The sequence below is a fragment of the Curcuma longa genome, chromosome 17, assembly GCF_044706935.1.
Source record: "Curcuma longa cultivar G26 ecotype Majalengka, Jawa Barat chromosome 17, ITB_CL_G26_1.1, whole genome shotgun sequence".
Classification (NCBI taxonomy): domain Eukaryota; kingdom Viridiplantae; phylum Streptophyta; class Magnoliopsida; order Zingiberales; family Zingiberaceae; genus Curcuma; species Curcuma longa.
Window position 1 is genome coordinate 5,082,966 of NC_133877.1, and position 21,499 is coordinate 5,104,464.

General features: G+C 36.8%; 1 protein-coding gene and 1 pseudogene across 1 annotated transcript in view; one reads left to right on the forward strand and one right to left on the reverse strand.

Annotated features, from left to right (window-relative positions):
* LOC141848455 (uncharacterized) overlaps window positions 1-9,116 on the forward strand; it is a gene marked incomplete in the record, with an annotated part of 63,216 nt that extends 54,100 nt beyond the window's left edge. Inside the window, 12 exon segments of the mRNA XM_074736487.1 lie at window positions 580-645; window positions 845-989; window positions 1,095-1,159; window positions 1,241-1,306; window positions 1,962-2,055; window positions 4,399-4,435; window positions 4,508-4,565; window positions 5,399-5,509; window positions 7,402-7,469; window positions 8,624-8,690; window positions 8,787-8,855; window positions 8,947-9,116. Of these exon segments, the coding sequence (XP_074592588.1) occupies window positions 580-645; window positions 845-989; window positions 1,095-1,159; window positions 1,241-1,306; window positions 1,962-2,055; window positions 4,399-4,435; window positions 4,508-4,565; window positions 5,399-5,509; window positions 7,402-7,469; window positions 8,624-8,690; window positions 8,787-8,855; window positions 8,947-9,033 (933 nt within the window).
* Window positions 9,117-9,515: 399 nt separating this feature from the next.
* The window catches only part of LOC141811583 (uncharacterized), a 16,491-nt pseudogene continuing 4,507 nt past the window's right edge, over window positions 9,516-21,499 (reverse strand).

The following is a 21,499-nucleotide window of genomic DNA, read 5'->3' on the forward strand; positions in this document are numbered from 1 at the left end:
GTTGTTTTATTTTGTGTGTTTCTACTGGTTGTCTGGCATGCTAAAAATTTTGGCAGTTGGCAGATCTATCTAGTTTAAATCACAATTGTTCCAAAATCTGAATCTTTCTTAACTGGTGGCTTTAGATCCATTGTAAAATGCTATTTCTCCTGCTAGATACTAGCATATCCTATCCAGTATACTAGCAATCCAAGATTCATAGCTGTTATACCATGCAGACCAACAAATCAAGATTTGAATATTGTTTGTGGATCTAACCTGATATCAATTCCAAGTTAAATATTCTTATTTTGACAAGGTGCTAAATTGACAACTGAGTTTACTATTTTGAAAAGAACTATTCAAAATTACTTTGTCACTCAAGTTAACTAGTTCTGTATTATGGGATATAGCAACACAGTTCCTGGTAAATCCAAGAACAGGGTGGGGTAAAGAGTCAAAAATGGTCCTTGTTTTCTGTGGTACTATGCCTATTATGTATTAGTACGACTGGTACTTATATTATCATGTAATAAACTGCTGTGAAACCATTGTATCCTGAATTCTTACAAATATGTGCACGGTATCTTTCGCTTTCAGCCTCCTTGCTGTCAAGAAAAGGATGGATCATGCACTGTAGGCATTACATGCAAAGATTGTACAACGGTGAGACACTTTAAAAATGATGCTGTGTGGTTTTCTCAGTATTATTTCATTTGGCCATGAGAATCAACACTCTCCACAAATAAAACATATATGGTTTCTTATTATTATTCTTCATCAACTTTACTATCCATGCATCATTAGTGGATCATCCACACATCATTGGGTTTGTTTATAAACTTTGTCCTTTTGGTGCTTTTAGTGCCTCCATTATTCAGATTTGCATGATGGCAGACCATCAACAATGCAGTTCAAGGAAAAGCTTCCTTGGTTTCTTAATGCCTTACCATCTTCCAACTGTGCCAAAGGTGGCAAAGGTGCTTATACAAGTACTGTGGATCTCTCAGGTCTGTGGTTCATCCATATTCTTTTTCTCTATCTACCTCTTGTTGTGAAAAAGCTGCTTTAGTAGTTTAATAAAGAAAAAGTTTTCTCAATTATGTAATTTTCAGGTTATCAGAATGGTATAATTCAAGCATCATCATTTCGTACTTACCATACACCTCTGAATAAACAAGTAATGATTGTGGATAAAACTGCTTTCTGGATAGTAGATGCTGTTTTTGGATCTTACAAATTCTGTTTCTTATCATTCCAGAAGGATTATGTGAACTCAATGAAAGCTGCAAGGCATTTCAGTTCCAAGATGTCTAGGACATTGAAAGTATGGTTCTTTATTTTTTCACAAAGATGGTTCTAGTAAACTCCATTGCAAAAAGGATGGTTCTAACTTCTAGCACACCTCTTGTCCATGGGTTATTGCATATCTTATGTCACAGCATTATTGCCTATTCCTATGTCTACCAATTGGCCAGTTTCTTTGACATCATATCTTTTGTAAAGATTGTGAAAGTCTTTTGTTAACCCATACACGATTCCACTTTTCCTAGGGAACCTTTTTATTATTTTTTTACTTTCTGGCACATTTCATGTATTCCGTAAAAGCTGACCTAGTAAATTACCTCATCTTTGCCAGCTTACCAACGTTTCCAAATCATTAAGATTAATCTAGGAATCATAGATTTTCTGTCATATCTTAGTTATTTGAACTTATGGGCAGAGTTAGTATTTTGTAGGGTTGTAAATAATCAATTCTTGTTACACAATGTTTTTTGAAAAGATGATTTATGAACAACAATTCTTACTGTACATTTATGATTTACCTAATGTTTTTTGAAAAGATGATTTATGAACAACAATTCTTACTGTACATTTATGATTTACCTAATTCTTATTTTCATTTGTTTTCTTTTGGTACTGAAAACTAGAGTTAATCTGGATAGAGAAAGTTACATAAGCATTAACCCAAAATCTTGCAGATGGAGATCTTCCCCTATTCAGTGTTTTACATATTCTTTGAGCAATATCTAGATATATGGAAGACTGCTTTGATCAACATCTCAATCGGCCTAGGTGAGTTTCCTCACTAGTTTATCATTCTCCTTTTTAGGACTCTAATTCCTTTCTGGTATCTGGAAACTGCTATATACACTTTTTTTTCTTCTTTCATCAACGCAGTGTGATATGGATGCAATAAGTTTGTGTGGGTATTATCATTTTCTAAAGGTAGCCTTATCTGACTAAATACAGCCCAATTTATAAGATTCCTGCCCACCCTCCTCTTTGTAGAATTACTATTACAGAACAGCGGCAGGATAACATATCCCTTTGTATAAAATTAGATATGTGCATTTGGACTTAGTGTTATCTCATCGAGTAACAAGCACACAGGATTCTTGTATTTTGCTGTAGTACTGGAATAGTAAATCCAAGTCCTGGACAGTGTCATGTGCAATTGGCTTCAAGTATCTCATCCTGAATTTGGATCATAGACTCCATGGATGTTTGCTCTTTCTCAAGTATACAGTATGCAGAAGGTAGAGGAACTAGCTTAATTATTTCTTGACGAATACATCCTTTCTCAACCAATCTCACTGTATGGGAAAGCATACAACCAATCGAACAATTCTCTGAAAATTATTAATGGAGCATTCAACTGATTAGTCCTTAAACCTTAGATTGATTGACACATTGATAAGAGAGGGTAAAGTGAGAAAGTATGAAGAGACATCTCAAAAACAAGTTGTTACAGTAGGGTTCTCTCTGTAGTAGCGCATAAAGTAGCGAACAATAGACTGGTCCTAGAGGAAAGATAACACAACTTGATCCTGTGTTGGAAGTATCAAATTGGGAATATTTAGATCTTCAGTGGAGATATACAAGTGTTGCTCAAGACTTTGGAAGTAGCAAATTGAGAAATAGTGCTTAAGGAGGTCAAGGAAAAAGAGGTTAGAAAGTATAAGTACAAGAAGAAACTCGTGGAAAAAAATGCTTGAGGACTCTAACGCAAGACAGGTAGGAGGTGCAATGGAGTTGGTTCCATCTAGATTTATAAAAGTAGAAAATGTAGACGAGCATCAAATCTATTGAGATGACAAAGGGGGAGACTTTTGAGAGAAAAAATGGAAACAATGTTTGGCACAAAAGAGGTTTTTTCCGAAATAGAAGAGGACTAGTGAGATAAAATTGGAAACAAGGATGAAGCTTTCTCAAAGAATTTAATGTAAGTATCTGCCCCATCAGAATAATGGCCTACTATATTCTCCCAATTGATACAACACAAAAATAAATCAAACTCACATAGAGAGCTAATGTGACTTGAGGTAGCGAGGAGGATAAACAATCTCATAGAGAGAAGAAATCTCACACAGACAACAAAAGCTTGCAAAGAAAAATAAATTAGAAGCAAGGATGAAGTTTCTGTAGAGGATAGCCTAATTTAATTTTAGCATCTACTTCGTCAAATCAATCTTTCTCATGGTTCACTATTTTAGTTAATGCAACAAAAAAGTGGATCAAAGTCAAGTAGAGATTTGATACCACTTGAGCCAATACGGAGGACAAACAATCTCATATAGAGAAACAAGATCTAAATGGAGAACAAAAACTTAAAAAGATAAATTTAAGATATAAAAGATGACTAACATGAGAGGTTCAACATTTCTTCGAAGTCTCTAAATAACCCTATGGACAATCAAACTAGAAATTAAACTAGGTTGTTAACTATAAAGTAAACCAAAATGAATTAAACTTCTACCAAAACTTTCTATGTAATCCTAAATAAGACAAGTAACAATTTGGAAATTTCCTTTAAATACTTGTTCTTCTAAAGAGGAAAGCCCTACCAAAGTAAACTCTTACAACCATGGTTTGAAATCTCGTATCGTGTCGATTACTGGGTGAAATGTCTCATTCTGGTAACTTGTTGAAACTTGATATCATGCAGCATGGACAATGTCTTCTTGCTATGCTTTATCTCCTTTTTCGTTCAACCTCAAATCCATCACCGGCACTATGCATTGGAAACGTTGGCATAATACAGAAACAATATCATTCTAGTTAAAGACCGAAACTTTGACATGGTTTGACATTTTGAATCCAACTTTCAATCTCAAAAAATTTTAAAAATTATATTCTTAATTTGCATTGTCACTCTCTAATATCTTGGATATGTTAACCATGGCATGTGCTACTAGAAATGGCGCAATTAAACCTATCATTTAAATATCAACAGTATATCTGCTATTTGTTTGACTCGTGAAAAATATGCTGATGGTTCTTGATAAAAATGAATGCAGTACTGTAAATTTACTCCTTATAGCCCTGGTATATGCTTTTAGTCTTTCAATCAAATAAATGTATTTTATGAATTAGTTGTTGAGAGGTATTTTGACAGCATCGTTGTTGTGTTATTAGGTGCCGTTTTTGTTGTTTGCCTGGTTCTTGCTAGCAGGTAAAGATTTCCCAATCTATGTATGGTTTTTCATTTTTAGTTGGACGGCTAAAATGTATGTTTGCTTTGCAGCTTCTGGATATCAACTATAATCTTATTGGTGCTGACAATGATTGTCATTGATATGCTGGTAACATATCAGCAACAATTATCTCATTTGTAGTTATTCTGATTGCTCATCTGATAATGCATAGTAATTAATGGCTAATGAAATGTGATTTTATTTTGTTTGTCCCTGTATCTGAAATTGTGTTTCTGTGGTTCATATTCAAGTTCTTAACCTACTTTGTGCCAGGATCTCTCAGACTAAATGAACTATATAACAGGAAAGGTTGAAATGACTACAAGGTGCAAGGTTTAAAATTTTGGTATAGTTGTTGGCTAAGCCATCAATCCGAAATGTATCATCTTGTTGCTGAGCTTATGACACTCGGCATGGATTGACAGTTTTGACTTTGGACGCGCTGACATGGTTTTGAATTTATCTCACCATTTAATCCTTTCGGTTGCTTCCAAAAAAAAAGGACATAATGGTTTCAAGTTAATTAAATTAAAATTTTGTAGAAGCAAGTCAAAAGCTGCATCAACCTTTCTTAAATGCAGTGCATCATCAAAAGGAACAAATGCATAAGAGCCCAAAACATCTTCAAGGGTGTTTAGTACAGAATTTTTTGGCTAATTTATCGATGTACCTGAACACTGAACCTCAGTCGAAAATTTTAATTAATAACTTAGTAACTTGGCTCGTTTCCATAATTTTTCAAAAAACCGGGCATTCAGTAAAACACTTTATCTCCTCTACTTCATTCTCTTTCTTGTGTTTTCCATTACACAATAATATAGTAATCCCAACCTTCTGAAATCATGAAATTTAAGATGGTCTTAGTTACATTTCTTGTTATGATATTGCTACTTTCTTTATGTAATCATTATTTTACTTTCCTAACCCAACAATCGTGGCAGGGAATCATGGCTATCCTTGGCATCCAACTGAATGCGATTTCAGTTGTAAACCTTGTTATGTCAATTGGAATTGCTGTTGAGTTTTGTGTTCATATAACTCATGCTTTCTCTGTAAGTGCATAATGTTTTCAAAAATTGTGCATGCTATCTTTATGAATCAATTTTGATTAACTTGTTGGTATGCAAACTTAGCCATTTTCCCATCTCCAGAATCAACTGTATGTTTCAGCTGTGTAGATTTGAAATCATCTGTGGAACTGTTTAGGTATAGCTTCATGTGTATTGATTTTCACAAATGGAGTCATAGGACTTCTCTCACAGCCTCGTTTCTGATTTTTCTATAATTATATTTTTAGAGATATGAGTCAAAATCAAATTAAATGAGAAACTTAACTGCAAAGTTAAAGGGATTGTACAGTAGGTGAAAGTGGGTAGAATAGTGGAACCTCAATTGCACCCATGCGGGGACATCTCTGTAAGTCTGTAAGCCAATAAAAAAAAGAGGCCTTAATCATTAGAAAATATGGCCTGCTTTGCTTGTGTGTTGGCATTCTGAACCCTTTATACACCTTTCCATGCAGACAGTTAGGGCATCTTGGAATTGAGGCTTTGATCGAGTAATCTACATGTAGATGAAGAGGTGGTACAATTACCTTCTGCCTTCTGGGTTCAGTGTTCCCTCCATCTTAACAAGATTTTAGTTTTTGAATGCCTTTGGGTGGTTGGTTGTAAGTCCTTGACCTAGTGGTGGTTGGCTGTAAGTCCTTGACCTAGTGGAGCCTGAATAGAGCTATACCTAAAAGTATGAGCGTGTTGATTGTCCAAGTGGATGGTTATGAAGTTGTAAAATCGTCTTGTGGTGAGAGATTTGTCTGTCTCATGAGTGTGCTCAAATGACCTTCTGCCTTAGTTTAGTGTTCCCTCCATTTTAACGAGATTTTAATGCTTTGAGTGGTTGGATGTAAGTTCTTGACCCAGTTGAGCCTCAATATAGAGCTAGACCTAAAGTACAAGCATGTTGACTGCCCAAGTGGATGGTTACAAGATTGTAAAGTCTGTCATGTGGTAGGAGATTTTCCGGTCTCATGAGTGTGCTCCGTAAGTTTCAGAAGATTCAGTGTTAATCATGGCTTTGTGTAGATTTGCACTGATTGCAGTACCCAAGTTCATGTTCACTACTTATCCTATCCATGAAAGTGAGGAAAAAGGTTATATGAAACAGGAAAGTGCCACAAATGGAAAAACAAAAAAGAAATTACACAATTAAGATCATGAAGACTTAATATTGCTGCAACATTTGAGAATCTTAACGACATGATTTAATATCGGAGATCGAAGTACTATATTACTCCCTGAGATGAGAAGATGCCAGAGAGCAAACTACTAAAATTCTGGCATTTATTTGAAAAAAAAAGATATTGGAATAAACATAAACAAAGTTGCAGGAGATACAATAATATGAAAGAATTTTTGCAAGCAAAAGTCAGATTGAATTTCCAACATGTATTCCAAGATGAGGAGTGTTAGGAGGAGACGAAGTTTATGATCATTCTTCTACTCTGAATAACTAATCTCCTCTTTAACACAGGCAGAAATTTAGGATACCCGGTTCTCACTTATATATCATTATAACTTCACAATCTAATTTGTGATAATAAATTAAAAATGATTTCAAAAGTTATTTTCTAGAGCAAGAAGCTTCCATCGCTTGTACCAACATTGTTCCCTGGTAGAAAAATCTATACATAGTAGACAGGAAGATGTTTCTAAGATGCATCTTCGACAATTGACATGGCTTCTAACCAATACAAGTTTCAAATGCTGTAGTGATTGAGTGCAGCCCATTGTATATTGGTTAGTGTGTGTGTGTGTGTGTGTGTAGTCAATTTGATTATTTATGAATAGTAATATCAAGTAAAATTGGCTTAAGTAGGTTTCTTGCTGTTAATCTTACTGTGTTTTCTGATTTCAAGTAATATCTTATGTACTGTTGACTTCTACAGATAAGCAGTGGGAATAGAGAGATGCGAATGAAAGTGGCTCTGTCTACCATGGGTGCTTCTGTATTTAGGTACATTGGATGTATCATAGCACTATCATTTCCAGTTTCTTATCTTATTGCCTTATTAAACATGATTGGTTAACCACTTAGCCCAAAAACTTGAGCCAGTAGGAAAAAGGTTAGTATGTTAACTACTTATATCGTTGACACTTCCTCTAGCTAATTTATCTACTTACATTGTCCACACTCTCTGAAGCATGGGTGGCCAGATCAGACAGCCACAACATTTGGACTGACTTAATTGGAGATCATATGTTTTTGGAATAATGGCTTTATCAAGATTCAAACAAAATATCATTGATAATAGTTGTGATTTGCTCATTGCAATCCAGTGTCACTTTGGAAAAGGCTAGTCTACACTTTCACTGTTCACATAACTGAAAGCTAGTTAATACAGATATCAGAACTGGTTCGCTTAATTTAATCTGCTAAGGAATTGGAGGCCCAAATGCCCATGTCAATTCACTACAATGTAAAATTTGATGGTCAATCTTTTTGTCTGGTTGTGCAGAGCGGTCTTTCAGCCATAATAAGGCTTAGATTCTGAACTATTTTTAATAATTTTATTCATCAATCTTGGCAAATGGATGAAGGCATAGCAGGTATTTGATGGTTTCTAGAAAAAATTGCAAAGGCCATAATTGGGGTCAGGATTAATGTATCAGTGACTGAAGAAGATGGTGGGCAGATATAGGCAGAGGTTTTAGGATGATCGAACCTGTGAATTTGAGAGAGGCTCTTATCATATGCGACACTAAGGCCACAAAAATTAAGAGTATGGATTTGATGGTGTGTATCTTGGGCGATCTTTATTGTTGTTTTATGTAGGGATGTATTCTCTGATAGCTATATATTAGGTCAGTGAGATGGTTAAGGGTGGAAATGAAGGGTGTTAATGAGAAAGAATTGGCGCACACAAGCATCTTTCAAACTTACATGACCATAAATGTTGGGGAAGAGGATCTTAGGGATAGGTGGCCACTAAAGAGTCTTAGATTTTCATTTCAAGATAAAAATAATATGGGAACTAATGATTTTTCTTACCTATTTACACATAACTCCTTAACATAGGCCAAAAAAGTTCCGTAAATGACTTTTCTTATTATTCATTATTGTTTCTGCAAATCAACAACTTGTTAATGTATTATTTTTCACTCTTGCAGTGGAATTACCCTCACAAAGCTTGTTGGAGTTATTGTCCTACGTTTTGCTAAATCGGAAGTGTTTGTGGTCTGTCATAAGATTACAAGATCTCCGTTTTGATGATCCCCTTAATGTAGAGTGTTCTCTCTTTTTTTTTCACATTTTTTGAATGATGCCTTGCAGGTTTATTACTTCCAGATGTATTTAGCGTTGGTACTCATTGGTTTCTTGCACGGACTTGTATTTCTCCCAGTAAGACTATGAACAATTCTCTATACATCACTAATGCACCATTTGGAATTTTTTGCAGAGGTTCCATCTAATTGCTTGTTGTCCTTGGCAGGTGGTGCTGAGCATCTGTGGTCCTCCTTCAAGGTCAACGTCTAATGGCACACTGCAGGATCAGGAAACACCTCAGACTTCCTCTTGATGGTACAACAAAATTAAAAATTAATAAATTATCATATTATGCGGATGGAATGTTTTTCTTTCTTAGTGGTTTCTTGCTGTTTCTATGGTTTAGCATGCAAGCAATTGTATATATAGTTCAAAGAAATGAAACGTCTCGTTCTGTGTTCTAATACCATAATAAAAATGGTTGAAGCAAAGAAAAAAATGATAAATTCACCTAAATCAGCGGCAGCAAACATTTAAAGGACCAATGACTTCCATCAGCAGTCGAGGACAACTTCCAAATATGAAGCTGCCAGGTTTGCTGCAGGAGTCAAGAACCAGCCTCTCTGTATTTGACCACACAGTAGCAACCGAACTTTATTCCTTCGCTTCTTTATCTCTTGTGTTTTTTCCTTCCTTGCCCTCCTTGCCTACACCACCTTTAGCCAAATTAGTTCCAAACTAGATTAACCAATTTTAAACTTTTTTTTATTTTGGGAATAAATCCCTTTCAAGCAATTCACATACGAACTATTTTGAGATCACCACAGCTACATGATAATTTCAACCAAACTTGGAAGAGATTGGTTGAGTTGCTACTGAAGACAATAAATGATAGGTAAAAAGAACAACTTCCAATAGTGAATTACAGCACTGAGATATGGCAAAGTAGCTTCAGCCTTTGGAGCATAACCCCACTTTCACAGTTAATTCTGTGCGATAATCTTCATCGACGAACTCAAAGGTTTGTAGTCTTAATCAATCCATGAGATGCCTAACACCTTCGCCATGAAGCTATAACGATCGGCAGCTTCATCAATCTATCATGCATAATTTCAAACAAACATTGTTATGATATGGTAGGTTGAGCATAATGTTGCAGCTGAGTAAAGGAACTGACCATTTTCTGCGTAGGCCGACCAGCTCCATGCCCTGCCTTGCATTCAATGCGACCAATTATTGGATTGCTCTGTGGACTATTCTCAATACTAGTGCACAGGATGTATTGCAGAGTCTGTCTGTTAATGTAAAAATCAAATATCGAAAAAAATGTCAACCATCGAGAATCATGGAATATAAAAAATTTGTCTTGAAGAACAATGGAAAGTTTAGTTGCCACTTGGTTCTGTATGAGAATACTAGTATTTTTATCTAAATGAAATAGAATGAACATGAAATTTGAGGTGATTTAGGTTAGTTAAACACATTTGGTACAAGAGAATCGAGCTTCTCCAAAAGGGGGTTGTATTCTTAAATAGTCTTCAATAACTTAATTGGAGAGACTTATCTTGTTTATCAATTAACTTCCCCCATCAGACAATGATATTCAGGACCATGTTCAAAAGATAGAAAATGAAAATTTTGACAGTCCATTTTGGAAGGTAATTTTCAATTTCTATCGCCTATTTTTTGCAGAAAAAAAATGGCTCACATAGTGAATAAAACAAAAGCTGCCTCACATGGCGAGCTAAATTAAAGAATCTAGAATTGTGGTGACACATCAACATATGGTGAACTAAAGGTTCGAATGTACGTTGTAGTAAACAATTTCAGAGTTTAAAGCAGACAAACAATGCATGGCATGGTTACAATAATTATGACACAACAATTAATGTATAAATTCTTTAAAGCATTTCTATATCTTAAAGCAAAATCAATGTACCTGATAAGTAGTCAATGCAAAAATATGTAACTAACTCTTCCATGACCAGATAATAACATCTCATGCTATATTTGTTAACAAGTTATTACATCTAGAAACACGTAAGATGCATATGTTCCAACACAACCAGACAGTAAAAGCTTATTTGCACAGGAAAGCAGACTATTTAGATCTATACGAAAGTATATATGCAAGGATACAACTATACAAAACCATGTTTCTTTTATTTACTAAAATACCAAGATAAATTAAAATATGAATCATGTTTAGGATAAGTTAATTAAGATGATTCTCCTATTGTTGATTCTCCTGTCCATGTACATAAAGCTGGACATGAAAACGAACATTGAGGATATTGAATACAAGAAAAACATCTAACCATGAGCAAAAGGCTTTAAAATTCCAGGAACCTGGATTTGGCTAAAAAGAGGAACTCACTGCTAGTAGTTTCAATGAGTGCAAAGGCACAACACGATCATCATGATCAGCTGTTAAAAGCATGGTTGATGGATACTGACAAGTTAGATCAGACCTTTTTTCCCATGGTCTTGTTACATTGTGAAGTGGTGAATATCTGAAAACAAGCATTTGCACGTATTCAAATATAGAAAAATGAAACATCACTTCGCAAACAAAGAACTAACAGCGCTGCCATAAAAATTCAAGATGTCTCCATGCATACACAAGGCATGTACTTCAAAACGAAATCAAGAACTACATTGAGCATTAGCATTTAGTTTTAATGCACTAAGACAATATTTAAAGAAATAGGGTTGTCAATGTTAGAAGCAGCGGCAGGAGCAGCAGAACAAGATACAAGTGCCGAATATTGGCTGACAACAAACACGAACCCACCTACTAACATGGACCAGGTATTCTGCTAGCAGTGACAAATTTACCATTACAAGAAAGGAGAAATGAAGCTAAGATTTGTTGATGATCCCTGGCAACAAATAAACAAAGAAAGTAAAGTGATCCTCCAAATATATTCTAGAACATGATACATGATTTGAAATCTCATATCATATCGGTCAATCCCTTATCTGTCACATGTTTGATTGTATCAATAAATATTGTTTGTGCCCAAACTTGACATGCCTTGCATGCTATAGGACATGTCAAGATGAACTCAAATAATATTTACTATTTCTTGTATTTTTTTCTCAAATCTTATAACTTAATTAGTTTTCTAATTCCTATAATTGTTTTCTTGTAAGTGACTATGGTTGGGGAAAAAATTACGGGTGTAAATTTAATATGAATTCATCTTGTCACGCACTGAAGCAAGAATGACGAGAATAAACTTCATTTGAATCATCTTGACATTTCAACATATGCTGAAACATGCAAGAGCATCAACATAACATAATACGATAAAATTAATTTAATTCAAGGTTTAAAATCTTGAATCGTGCTAGAGTTTTGGACTTTAGTTGCAATGATAAGTATTGTGTCGGTGTTTTGACATATGATATCAATGAAGAATTAGAGGGGAAGTAGGAATGAGATGAAAAAAAAGAAGAGAACCCAACTATATACTTTACTTCGGACTTTAAGTTTCATCTAAAATGGCATAATTTTGATATTGTATTGTATGAACAAAAAAAATTAATAAACATTATTTTAATTCATCCTAATGTGTTTTATAGCATATCAAGGAATATCAAATGTTAGTATTATATGATATATATCAACACAATTGATACAATGACAATCAATAACATAGATTAGATTATTTATGCCGAGTAGTGTTGTGTCGAATACTATCAAATTTTGATAATTTAGTGAAACGATATTGACCGTGAGACCCGACTCGGGATGAGATTTCAAACCATGATTTAATTCACTATCTATGTGGCTAGTGGAGCTAGAAGCAAAAAAGGAAAAGTGATGCGATAGATGGTGAACAGGAATGTGGCTGGAAGATTGAGAAGGGGGAGAGGGAACTGTGTGGAGAAAGGGAATTATGTTTTAATGTTTTTATTCTTTTATTGTTCATGTGTCACTGTGCCAATTCATTGAGATAACATCATAATAGTTTTACAACAGCAGACTAGATATATAAAATTTAAAAGATGGTACTGAATGTCATTTTTTTTTCAGTGCAAGCTAGAACAGTTAAAGTGACTAAGATTTAAACAAGACAGCATTAAACTCGCATCTTTGCCTAGTCAACCTAATTTGGTTGGATAATTGAGTACAAGAAATCCTACAATTATCAATAACACTGAAAAAAAAGAGAGAAGTTTTTTTCCATACTTAATTAGCCAATGGAACTCCTCCTCATTGTCTGAACAACCATAATCAGAAGTCCAGGCATGACCTGAATATCAGTATAATAAAAAGTCAGTAGAGAAAATTATGGAGATGCAAAATGCTACCATAAGATTGTAAAGAATTGGATTAACCAATAGTGAACTTATGGAATCGAAGCATGTCCATAACACCAACATGAGCAAGAACACAGCCAAAAAGATCTGGACGCTGCCATTAGATCTTTGTTAATAGATCATAAGCTAAACAAATGCAGAAAATTGTGAGGGAGGAAAAAACTTAAATTGTACTAACATAGGAAACTAATGTGAACTTTAGATCATAAGTTGATTTTACCTGATTCATGCAAGCTGCTACAAGGAGCCCACCATTGCTTCCACCCTCAATACATAGTCGTCTTGGGTTTGTATAACCATTTGAAACAAGGAACTCAGCAGTGGAAATGAAGTCATCAAAGCAATTTTGTTTCTTCAAAAGTGATCCTGCCTTATGCCATTCTTCTCCATATTCTCCTCCACCACGAATATTGGCTATGCATATGACACAACCAAAGTACTTTGCAAGGACAAGACGAGCCACATTAAATGAAGGTGTAATGCTGATGTTGAAGCCTCCATAGCCATATAGTAGAACTGGATTTGATCCATCAAGTTGGGTATTCTTCTTTGACACAACAAACATGGGTATCTTCGTCCTATCCTTGCTTAAGAAAAAAGGTCAATGGAGCAAAAGATATTCAATTTGATCAATCAGCAACACAACACATCCATTCGAGTGCATGAACTACAAGAGATTCCTTTTTCCTGTTCCATTTTCAGAATATACTTCTGAAAGGCAGCAAACAAACAAGCCATGAGTCCCAATTATATGGGCACCACTCCGACAAAGAAATATCCATAGTAGTCTATTGCTTTACTAATGGACACATAACCTATGCAGCTAATCATGACTGTAAACATGCCTTAATCCTTCCATAGTAGATCCACAATATGCAGATTAAAAGATAAGAGATAATTTACCTGTTTAACCTCAAACTCAGTGCGATCAAACCCAGCAACAGAAATTTCACGAAATATTTTCATTTCTGGAACTTCTGGCGCTAAATCACACTTGTAAATAATTCCGGGTGTAAGGAAGCTAGTGAAGCCAATAAATATTATGCTGTCTTCGCGCCTACCAGAAATCCCAGAGACACTACCAACATCTAATGGTAAAGCATGTAGCAATTCTCCTGTTCCCAAGTCCCTTATTTGTAAAACATGCTTGACATCACTCAGATAGCATACCACTATCTGGTTACCATTCACTGCAGTAGCTGATTCCAGCACATCCTTTTCATGTTCTGGTATAATGTCAGTCCAGAGTTCTGGCTTCTTGAGGTCTACCCTTACTAGCTTATATCTTGAAGCTCCTTTGTTTGTCAAAAAGGTAAAATCACTGCCATCATTTGCCACAGCCTCATAACGTGCTTCAAAGTTATCAAAGAGTTTAACAAAAGGAAGCATTTCATTACTTCGTTTGAAACCTTCAAGCCCAGTAGGAAGTGATTGCAGGTCACAGTAATATAACTTATTTACAGGATCACAACCTTCCTCAATTTCTAGAATAACATACTGCACAAAACAAGAAAACCAAGTTCAAAATCAAAACACTACATAACAAAAATTGAATATGTCAATCCACTCATAACAATAAACAATCTAACAATCTTACTACGTTAGAGGCAAAATGACAAAATCCAAATGAGCTGCTACACCAGGTGGGCAAATCAGCAGCTAAGGTCTATGCCCATAACCAGTACAGATACTAAGAATGCAGCACAGTACCTTTCCATCATAAGTGACAGAACCACTAAAGATATACTTTGGATGGTCTGGATCTCTCCAGCATAAGATATCCTCTGACTGATCTGTGCCCATGAAATGATAGTAAAGCTCATGATTCAAATTGTCTCTGTCCCCGCATCCAGTTCAGTCCCTTGTCTATGAATTATCAGCAATATACACAAATTATAATGGATAATAACAATCACTGCTGCAGCTTCTTCACTAATCATAAGAAGATGTTAACAGAGATAATACTTGGGAGCTGGATAGCAACCATAAGTAAATCCCCAACTTAACTTCCTACTCCACCCTTAACCTCAACTGAATCCAAACTAACCCAACCAATTCAATTAACACAGCTAACCTCAGCCATAAACCCGCTCTAAAACTAACCTAACCTAAATCCAATCAAATCCATGCCACACCTAATCTAATTAACACAATTTAATTGCGACATCTACAACTAAAACAACATCCTATTAGAACCATAATCCATAATAAATTAAACCAATCTTCATCGAAACAACAGACCCTTAACTAATCTAAGACAAACATTAAACAACATAAATTACCTGATCTCAACTGGTGGAATCCAATGGTGAAGCCTTGAACAACTGGAGCAGATCAACTCCAATCGATCCTAGCTCCATCGAATCCCAATAACAACAATCCTAACCAAACTCAACAACCATGAACAGTCCCGAGCAGATCAGATCCACAGAACCAACTGCCATAAACAGAACAATCCCTATTGAAACAGACCTAGCTCATTCAATCGAAACCAACAGATCCAACCAACCTAATCCATAAAATCCCTCAACAACTTGAAATAAACTCCTAATCAACCGATCAATCCAATCTGACCGATTCAACATACAAGACAGATTGGAACTGATCATCCCAATAGATCAATCTCAATTCCATCAAACCCAATAACAATCAACATCCTAACAAACTCGAAATCTCACAGGAACGTCACCTCCGATCAATTCACAGAACTAATCCAACAAAAAAAATCTAAATCAAAATCCTAGCTCTAACTGAAACCTCACAGATCCAAATCCTAAACTAATCCATCAACAACTGGACAAACCCAATAGCATTGATAAAAAACCTAATAGAATTCAAAACAACTCACCTCATAATCAAGCAGCGAACGGAGCAACTTCGATCGGTGGCAGAATAGAGTTTCTCCTCTCTTCCTTTCTGGCAAATGGCGCTCGAGCTCCCTTTCTTCTTCGGCTGAAGCAGAGGACACTACGCAATGGAGAAGCGGCGTTGGGGCACGACTATTGTGCTCGAGTCGCAGAGACTGAAGGCCGGCGTCGACGGCCTCTTGATTCGATCGTTTGTGAGGCTTCAACCGTCGGTGTTGGGAGAGATGAGGAAATCATGAGAAACGCCGATCGGGATAGCTCGGCGGAAGAAAATAGGATCACGACAAGACAAGGAAGGCAGCGACGCTGGTCTTCTCCATGTGGCGGGCGGCGAAGGGCGCAGCGGAGCGAGGAGCACGCAGGCGGCGGTCGTGCAGAGGGGCAATCACGGGGGAAGACGCAGGCAGGAAACCGAACAAGGGTCGCGATTCTCGTTTTAAAGAGGAGCTACAATGATTTTTGGGTTTGGTTGAACAGGTCAAGTGGCGATTAGGGTTGGGTTGAACCGGCTCAAAGCCTAGGGTTTACTATAGCAATCGAACTGATTACTGTAGCAAATTAGGTTTAATCTTAGTTCGCTTAGTTCACTACCCAAATGATATTTGATTTGACTCAAACTAATTTTGTTCAATTCGTCTTCCCAAGATGAAGCTTCTCATTGCATCCGTTTTGTCAAAACCTCTTCCATCACGAACCAAACCAAGTTGGTTCAATTTGGTTCAAAACTGAATCGTTTGGTTCACTAACCAAACAATCTCTGATTTGACCCAAATTAGTTTCGTTCATTTCATCTTCACAAGATAAATTCCATTCTCCCCCACTAATAAACTTTTCTCGTATCTTATAGTAAGACCAAAATAAGTAAGACTTTCTGTGACCTTGATGGAAGTGTAAGTCTCATGTCTTTCTCAATTTGTAAGAAATTAAGATTAGGGGATTTAAAGCTAATGACTATGATATTGCAACTCGTTGATTACTCCCCTAGATACTCATTTGGTATTTTAGAAGACATGCTAGTAAAAATAAGGAGTTTCCTAGTCCCTACTCATTTTATTGTGTTAGACATGGATGAGGACCCTAAGATCTCTATCATATTAGGGATGCCTTTCTTAGCTACCCTGGAGTAGTGATTGACATAAAAAATCATAAACTTTCCTTGGCAATAAGAGAGGATAAACTTGAATTTAACCTATCCAAGGCCACTAACCTCTTGCATGTCGAGAGTATTTGTTATAGATTTGATAGCATGTAGAAGGAGAAGAAGGGAGCACCTTGCAAACATCCTTTGGAGGAACCATCAAGACCAAGCAACCATGAAAAGGAACAAAAAGAAAGAGTTGGAAAGTACATCATCCGGTGTGAGTGAGAGTGAAACTTGGACTTTCAGATGGAGATCTCCATAAAGAAGGGGCACATGCATTCCTTAAGCTGAAAGCTCCAAATTACAACTAATAGGGGTCTATCTAATGACCTAAATCAAGAACTGCTTGGGAGGCAACCCAAGTTCTTTTTCATTACTTGTTTGAATTTTTCTTTTATTCCCGCAACTTAATTTCTTGTTTGATTTATTTTAGGGCCAAGAGCATTCACAAGCTATCCGTGGCATCACCATAGGTGTGGAAGGAGTTTCAGAATGAAACAAGACCGAACTATGTGGATAAACATGGCCATGCCCCATAACAACCATGGCAAGAGCTTCAGCAAAGGACATGCCCAAGTCATGTGGCTAAACACGATCGTGCCCCACAATGGTTGCAGAAAAATCTCTCCCTAATAGAACACAGCCAAGTCGTGTCTTTTAGCATGACCGTGTCTCCGCCAAAACACGCTTGCTCTATTTTCCCAAATGAAACATAGTCAGGTCGTGCTTTTTGGCATTGCTGTGTTGCATTTTAGAGAAGGATTTTAAACTGTTACTCTGCCTGTGTTTTTCCATCATAACCTAGCCGTGCTTGCCTCCTCTCCCTCAAAGTTCTCCCCTCTTCTTCCCAACCAAGATCAAGAGCTTCCAAGCCTTCCCAAAGCCCTTGATTGCTTCTTCTTCCTCTCTCTTAAAGCAAGTTCTCTCTCAAGAGAAGATCTCCCTTCTTCTCTTCTTCTCCCTAGAGTTTTTCCACTCCTCCACAGAAGCACTCTTCATCACCTTAACCCCAAGAGAAGAACCTTTCTTCTCATCCACCTCTCTCCCTTCACCACTCAACCCCTAACCCTTTTTGTTTGAATTTTGGCTTGTCTAAATTTTATGAAGGATTATACAATGTGGAAGCGAAAAAAACTTGGAGAAGGATTGAGTGCCGATGACAAAGGAAAGAGAAGGTAGTGGCAAAAAGCAAGGGCAAAAAACACACGATGAGGGTAACAATAAAGCTTATGATATTATGTTTCGTAATGATGATCATAATGCTAGATATGAGATTCTTGATATATGTAATGTTGTAAACACCCGGTATATAGATGATCATGCTTTGGTGAAGTTAGAAATTAGGAATGATATTGATTAGATGATTAATAAAATAGGGTGGGATGACTTGATGAGTATGAAATATCCCACCTACCTTAGAGTCACCATTGAGAGAGTCACTCTTGAGTTTTTGAGTTCTGTGGAAGTTAACATTTTGTAGGGTGAGAGGAGTCTTGACGGAAAGACAACTTTTTGAATGTTCAATAGAGAATAACAGTGGACTTTGGAGGAATTCAACTTATTTATTCTACAAGGTGGAATCTGCCACTCTAGCGGCCTACACGGTCGGCCCCATGACTATCTGTGAGGAGGTAAATTGAGAAATTACAGTTGGTCACGACGGAAGAGGGTATTGCTCGGCTTCGTCAAGATTCAAACTCTTGCCCTCTTCTGTAAGTTTGCTCCGTCGTAATCAACTCAGCTATGTCCCGTGGGCGAATTCAACTTATCTATGATTTTCCATGTGTGGAGAGAAAAAGTTACTAAGAAATTTTCGTGGAACTGTCTTTTGGGAAGATATCACATTTATAGTAGGAATGTATCATAAAGTCAAAGTCGTAGTCATCCAAAATCCTATTTTCACTATCTCCACCAGGTTATATATAGCTCACACTGTTTTAACAGCAAAGATATGATGGTGTAGTGAGACAGAGTGAGTTGTTGTTTCTTTGCATTGTCATGATCCTAGAGTGTGATTTGCATGAACTCAAGGAAGCAAAAGGTAATCGGATAATTGATCTAGAAGCTTGTTTGGCAATGAAGATGATTGTCAAGGAAGGTAATTTGTTATTGTCTAGTCCTAAGAGACTAGCTAGCCCTTCCACTACCTGATCTCGAACGTACCATTGTCTAAATCCAGGCCAATTGCTCATGACCACTATCGCTTTTCCTCGTCGCCCTCCTCCTCTTATTATTAGTTGTTGTTAGGGCTCGACACAGCTAGAGGCATAGGCACAGGCATCGACCCATGGCTTGGGATGGTCAACATACATTGACACATCTCATTTTGGTTAGGGATTAATACCCTGACATAGAATGAGATTTTTGACCTTGGGAAGTTGGTCATGCTCTTGTTTCATGTTGTATATTATGGGTGGTCGACCAAATTTGCCCATGGCACTAATTTGAGGTTCATTAGAGTGAAATTCTCTGCGAATATGCTAATAGTTGAGGCAAAGCGTAGGAGCAAATGTGGTTGAGGCTGGGAGAATCAGATGCATTGGTTGAGCCCATGATGATAGTGATGGTGCAATGAGGTTACAATTATCATCCTTTTCTTTTAGTCCACCCAAGTAAACACTCAGACAAAAGAGGGAGCTATCCATTTCCATTCCAGGTCATCTACTCTACCAAACACAGCCAGCCTAACCTCCTTTTCCCTCTTCCTCTTTTCCTTGTAAACATGGCCTAAGACTACGGAATGGATTGCATGGAAGTCATTCCTTGAAATATTATTTCATCTTAAGTTGATTCATCAACGTCAATTGGAATAATAGAGGGGACTGTCCATTTCTTATCCCATATCGTTCTACCCTACCAAACACAACTAGGCTATGCCCCTTTTCAACTTTCTAGCATCAATTATTGCTTAGTCACCATACTTTTCTATTTTTGATCTAGAATTCTTGATATTTTCTCTAAATACATTTGACACATAATTATTTTTTATGACAACTTGGTTGAAAGCACTAATTTTTGTCAATATTTAATATTTATCATGATATATATATATCTACATATTGTTGTGATTGTGTTATTATATCACACTTTACAAAAGGGCAGAGGTTTAATTAATCTCCTTTTGTTATTTCAATTCATATTGTCAATTTCTCATTATGCTATTTGTTTTGGAAAAACTATTATTCACTAAACTATCACTAAATATGCCACTTGTTCTTGTAATGTCATCAATCTTTGTAACTAGTTAGTTGGACAAAAATAAACTTCTAGTTCGTAACATATATATGTATATATATTTGATGTGAGGGGAAATTCCTAAAGATGAGTTCTAAAATGGTATAAACATGTACTTGGACGATCAATAAATGTTCTAATTAGGTGACGTGAAATTATGACAAATACATACATTAAACAAGAAAAAAGAAGACCAAAGAAGACTTGGTTAGCAATAATAAAACAGGATAAAATTTATTTAAATATAGATGACAATATAGTAGAGGATAGAGCCTAATGGCGTAAAAGAATCCATATAGTTGACCTCATCTAGTGGGATAATATTTAGTTGTTGCTGTAGAGTTGGTCAAGTTACTTGCTTATTCTGTACTTGTAGGCTGCCTAATTAAATCCTTCACTACCATTGCATAGTCCTACATGGAAGTGGCATAATTGCTGAATTAATGACTATATAAAAGTACACCCGCTTCATTGTATAGGGCTATTCTTCACTTTGATGGAAAACTTTGTAGGGTCTAAAGAATGTCCACATCTCCACAATGGCATGATATTGTCCACTTTGGGTCTAAGCCCTCATGGTTTTGTTCTTGAGCTCCCCAAAAGGCCTCATGCCAATGGAAATATCTTCCATCCTTTTAAACCCATGATCTTTTCCATGTGTTTTAGATGTGGGACTATGTTTGCACCTTTGCAACCCAACAATCCCCCTCTCAAACAAAGGACCACAGGCCCCCCCTCAAACGGAAAGCCTCCGTTTGATGTATGAATCCTCGACCCACCAGGACTTCCTGCCCCTCGGTCCACCCTGACCTACTAGGACTTCCTGCCCAGCCGCGACCAGGACTTCATGCCCCTCGGTCCACCCGACCTACTAGGACTTCCTGCCCAGCCGCAACCAGGACTTCATGCCCCTCGGTCTACCCGACCTACTAGGACTTCTTGCAGCCAACCAGGACTTCATGTCCCTCGGTCTACCCGACCTACTAGAACTTCCTGCCCGGTGTCTGGTCCTCTTGATTCAAACACTGGAGCCCCTACTTCCTTTGTTTTTTAAGGTTCAACCCACATGGTTAGATCCGGATCATGGCTCATCCGGCGGTTAGTCCGATGAAGAGCGACCTCGCTCTGATACCAATTGTAGGGTCTAAAGAATGTCCACATCTCCACAATGGCATGATATTGTCCACTTTGGGCCTAAGCCCTCATGG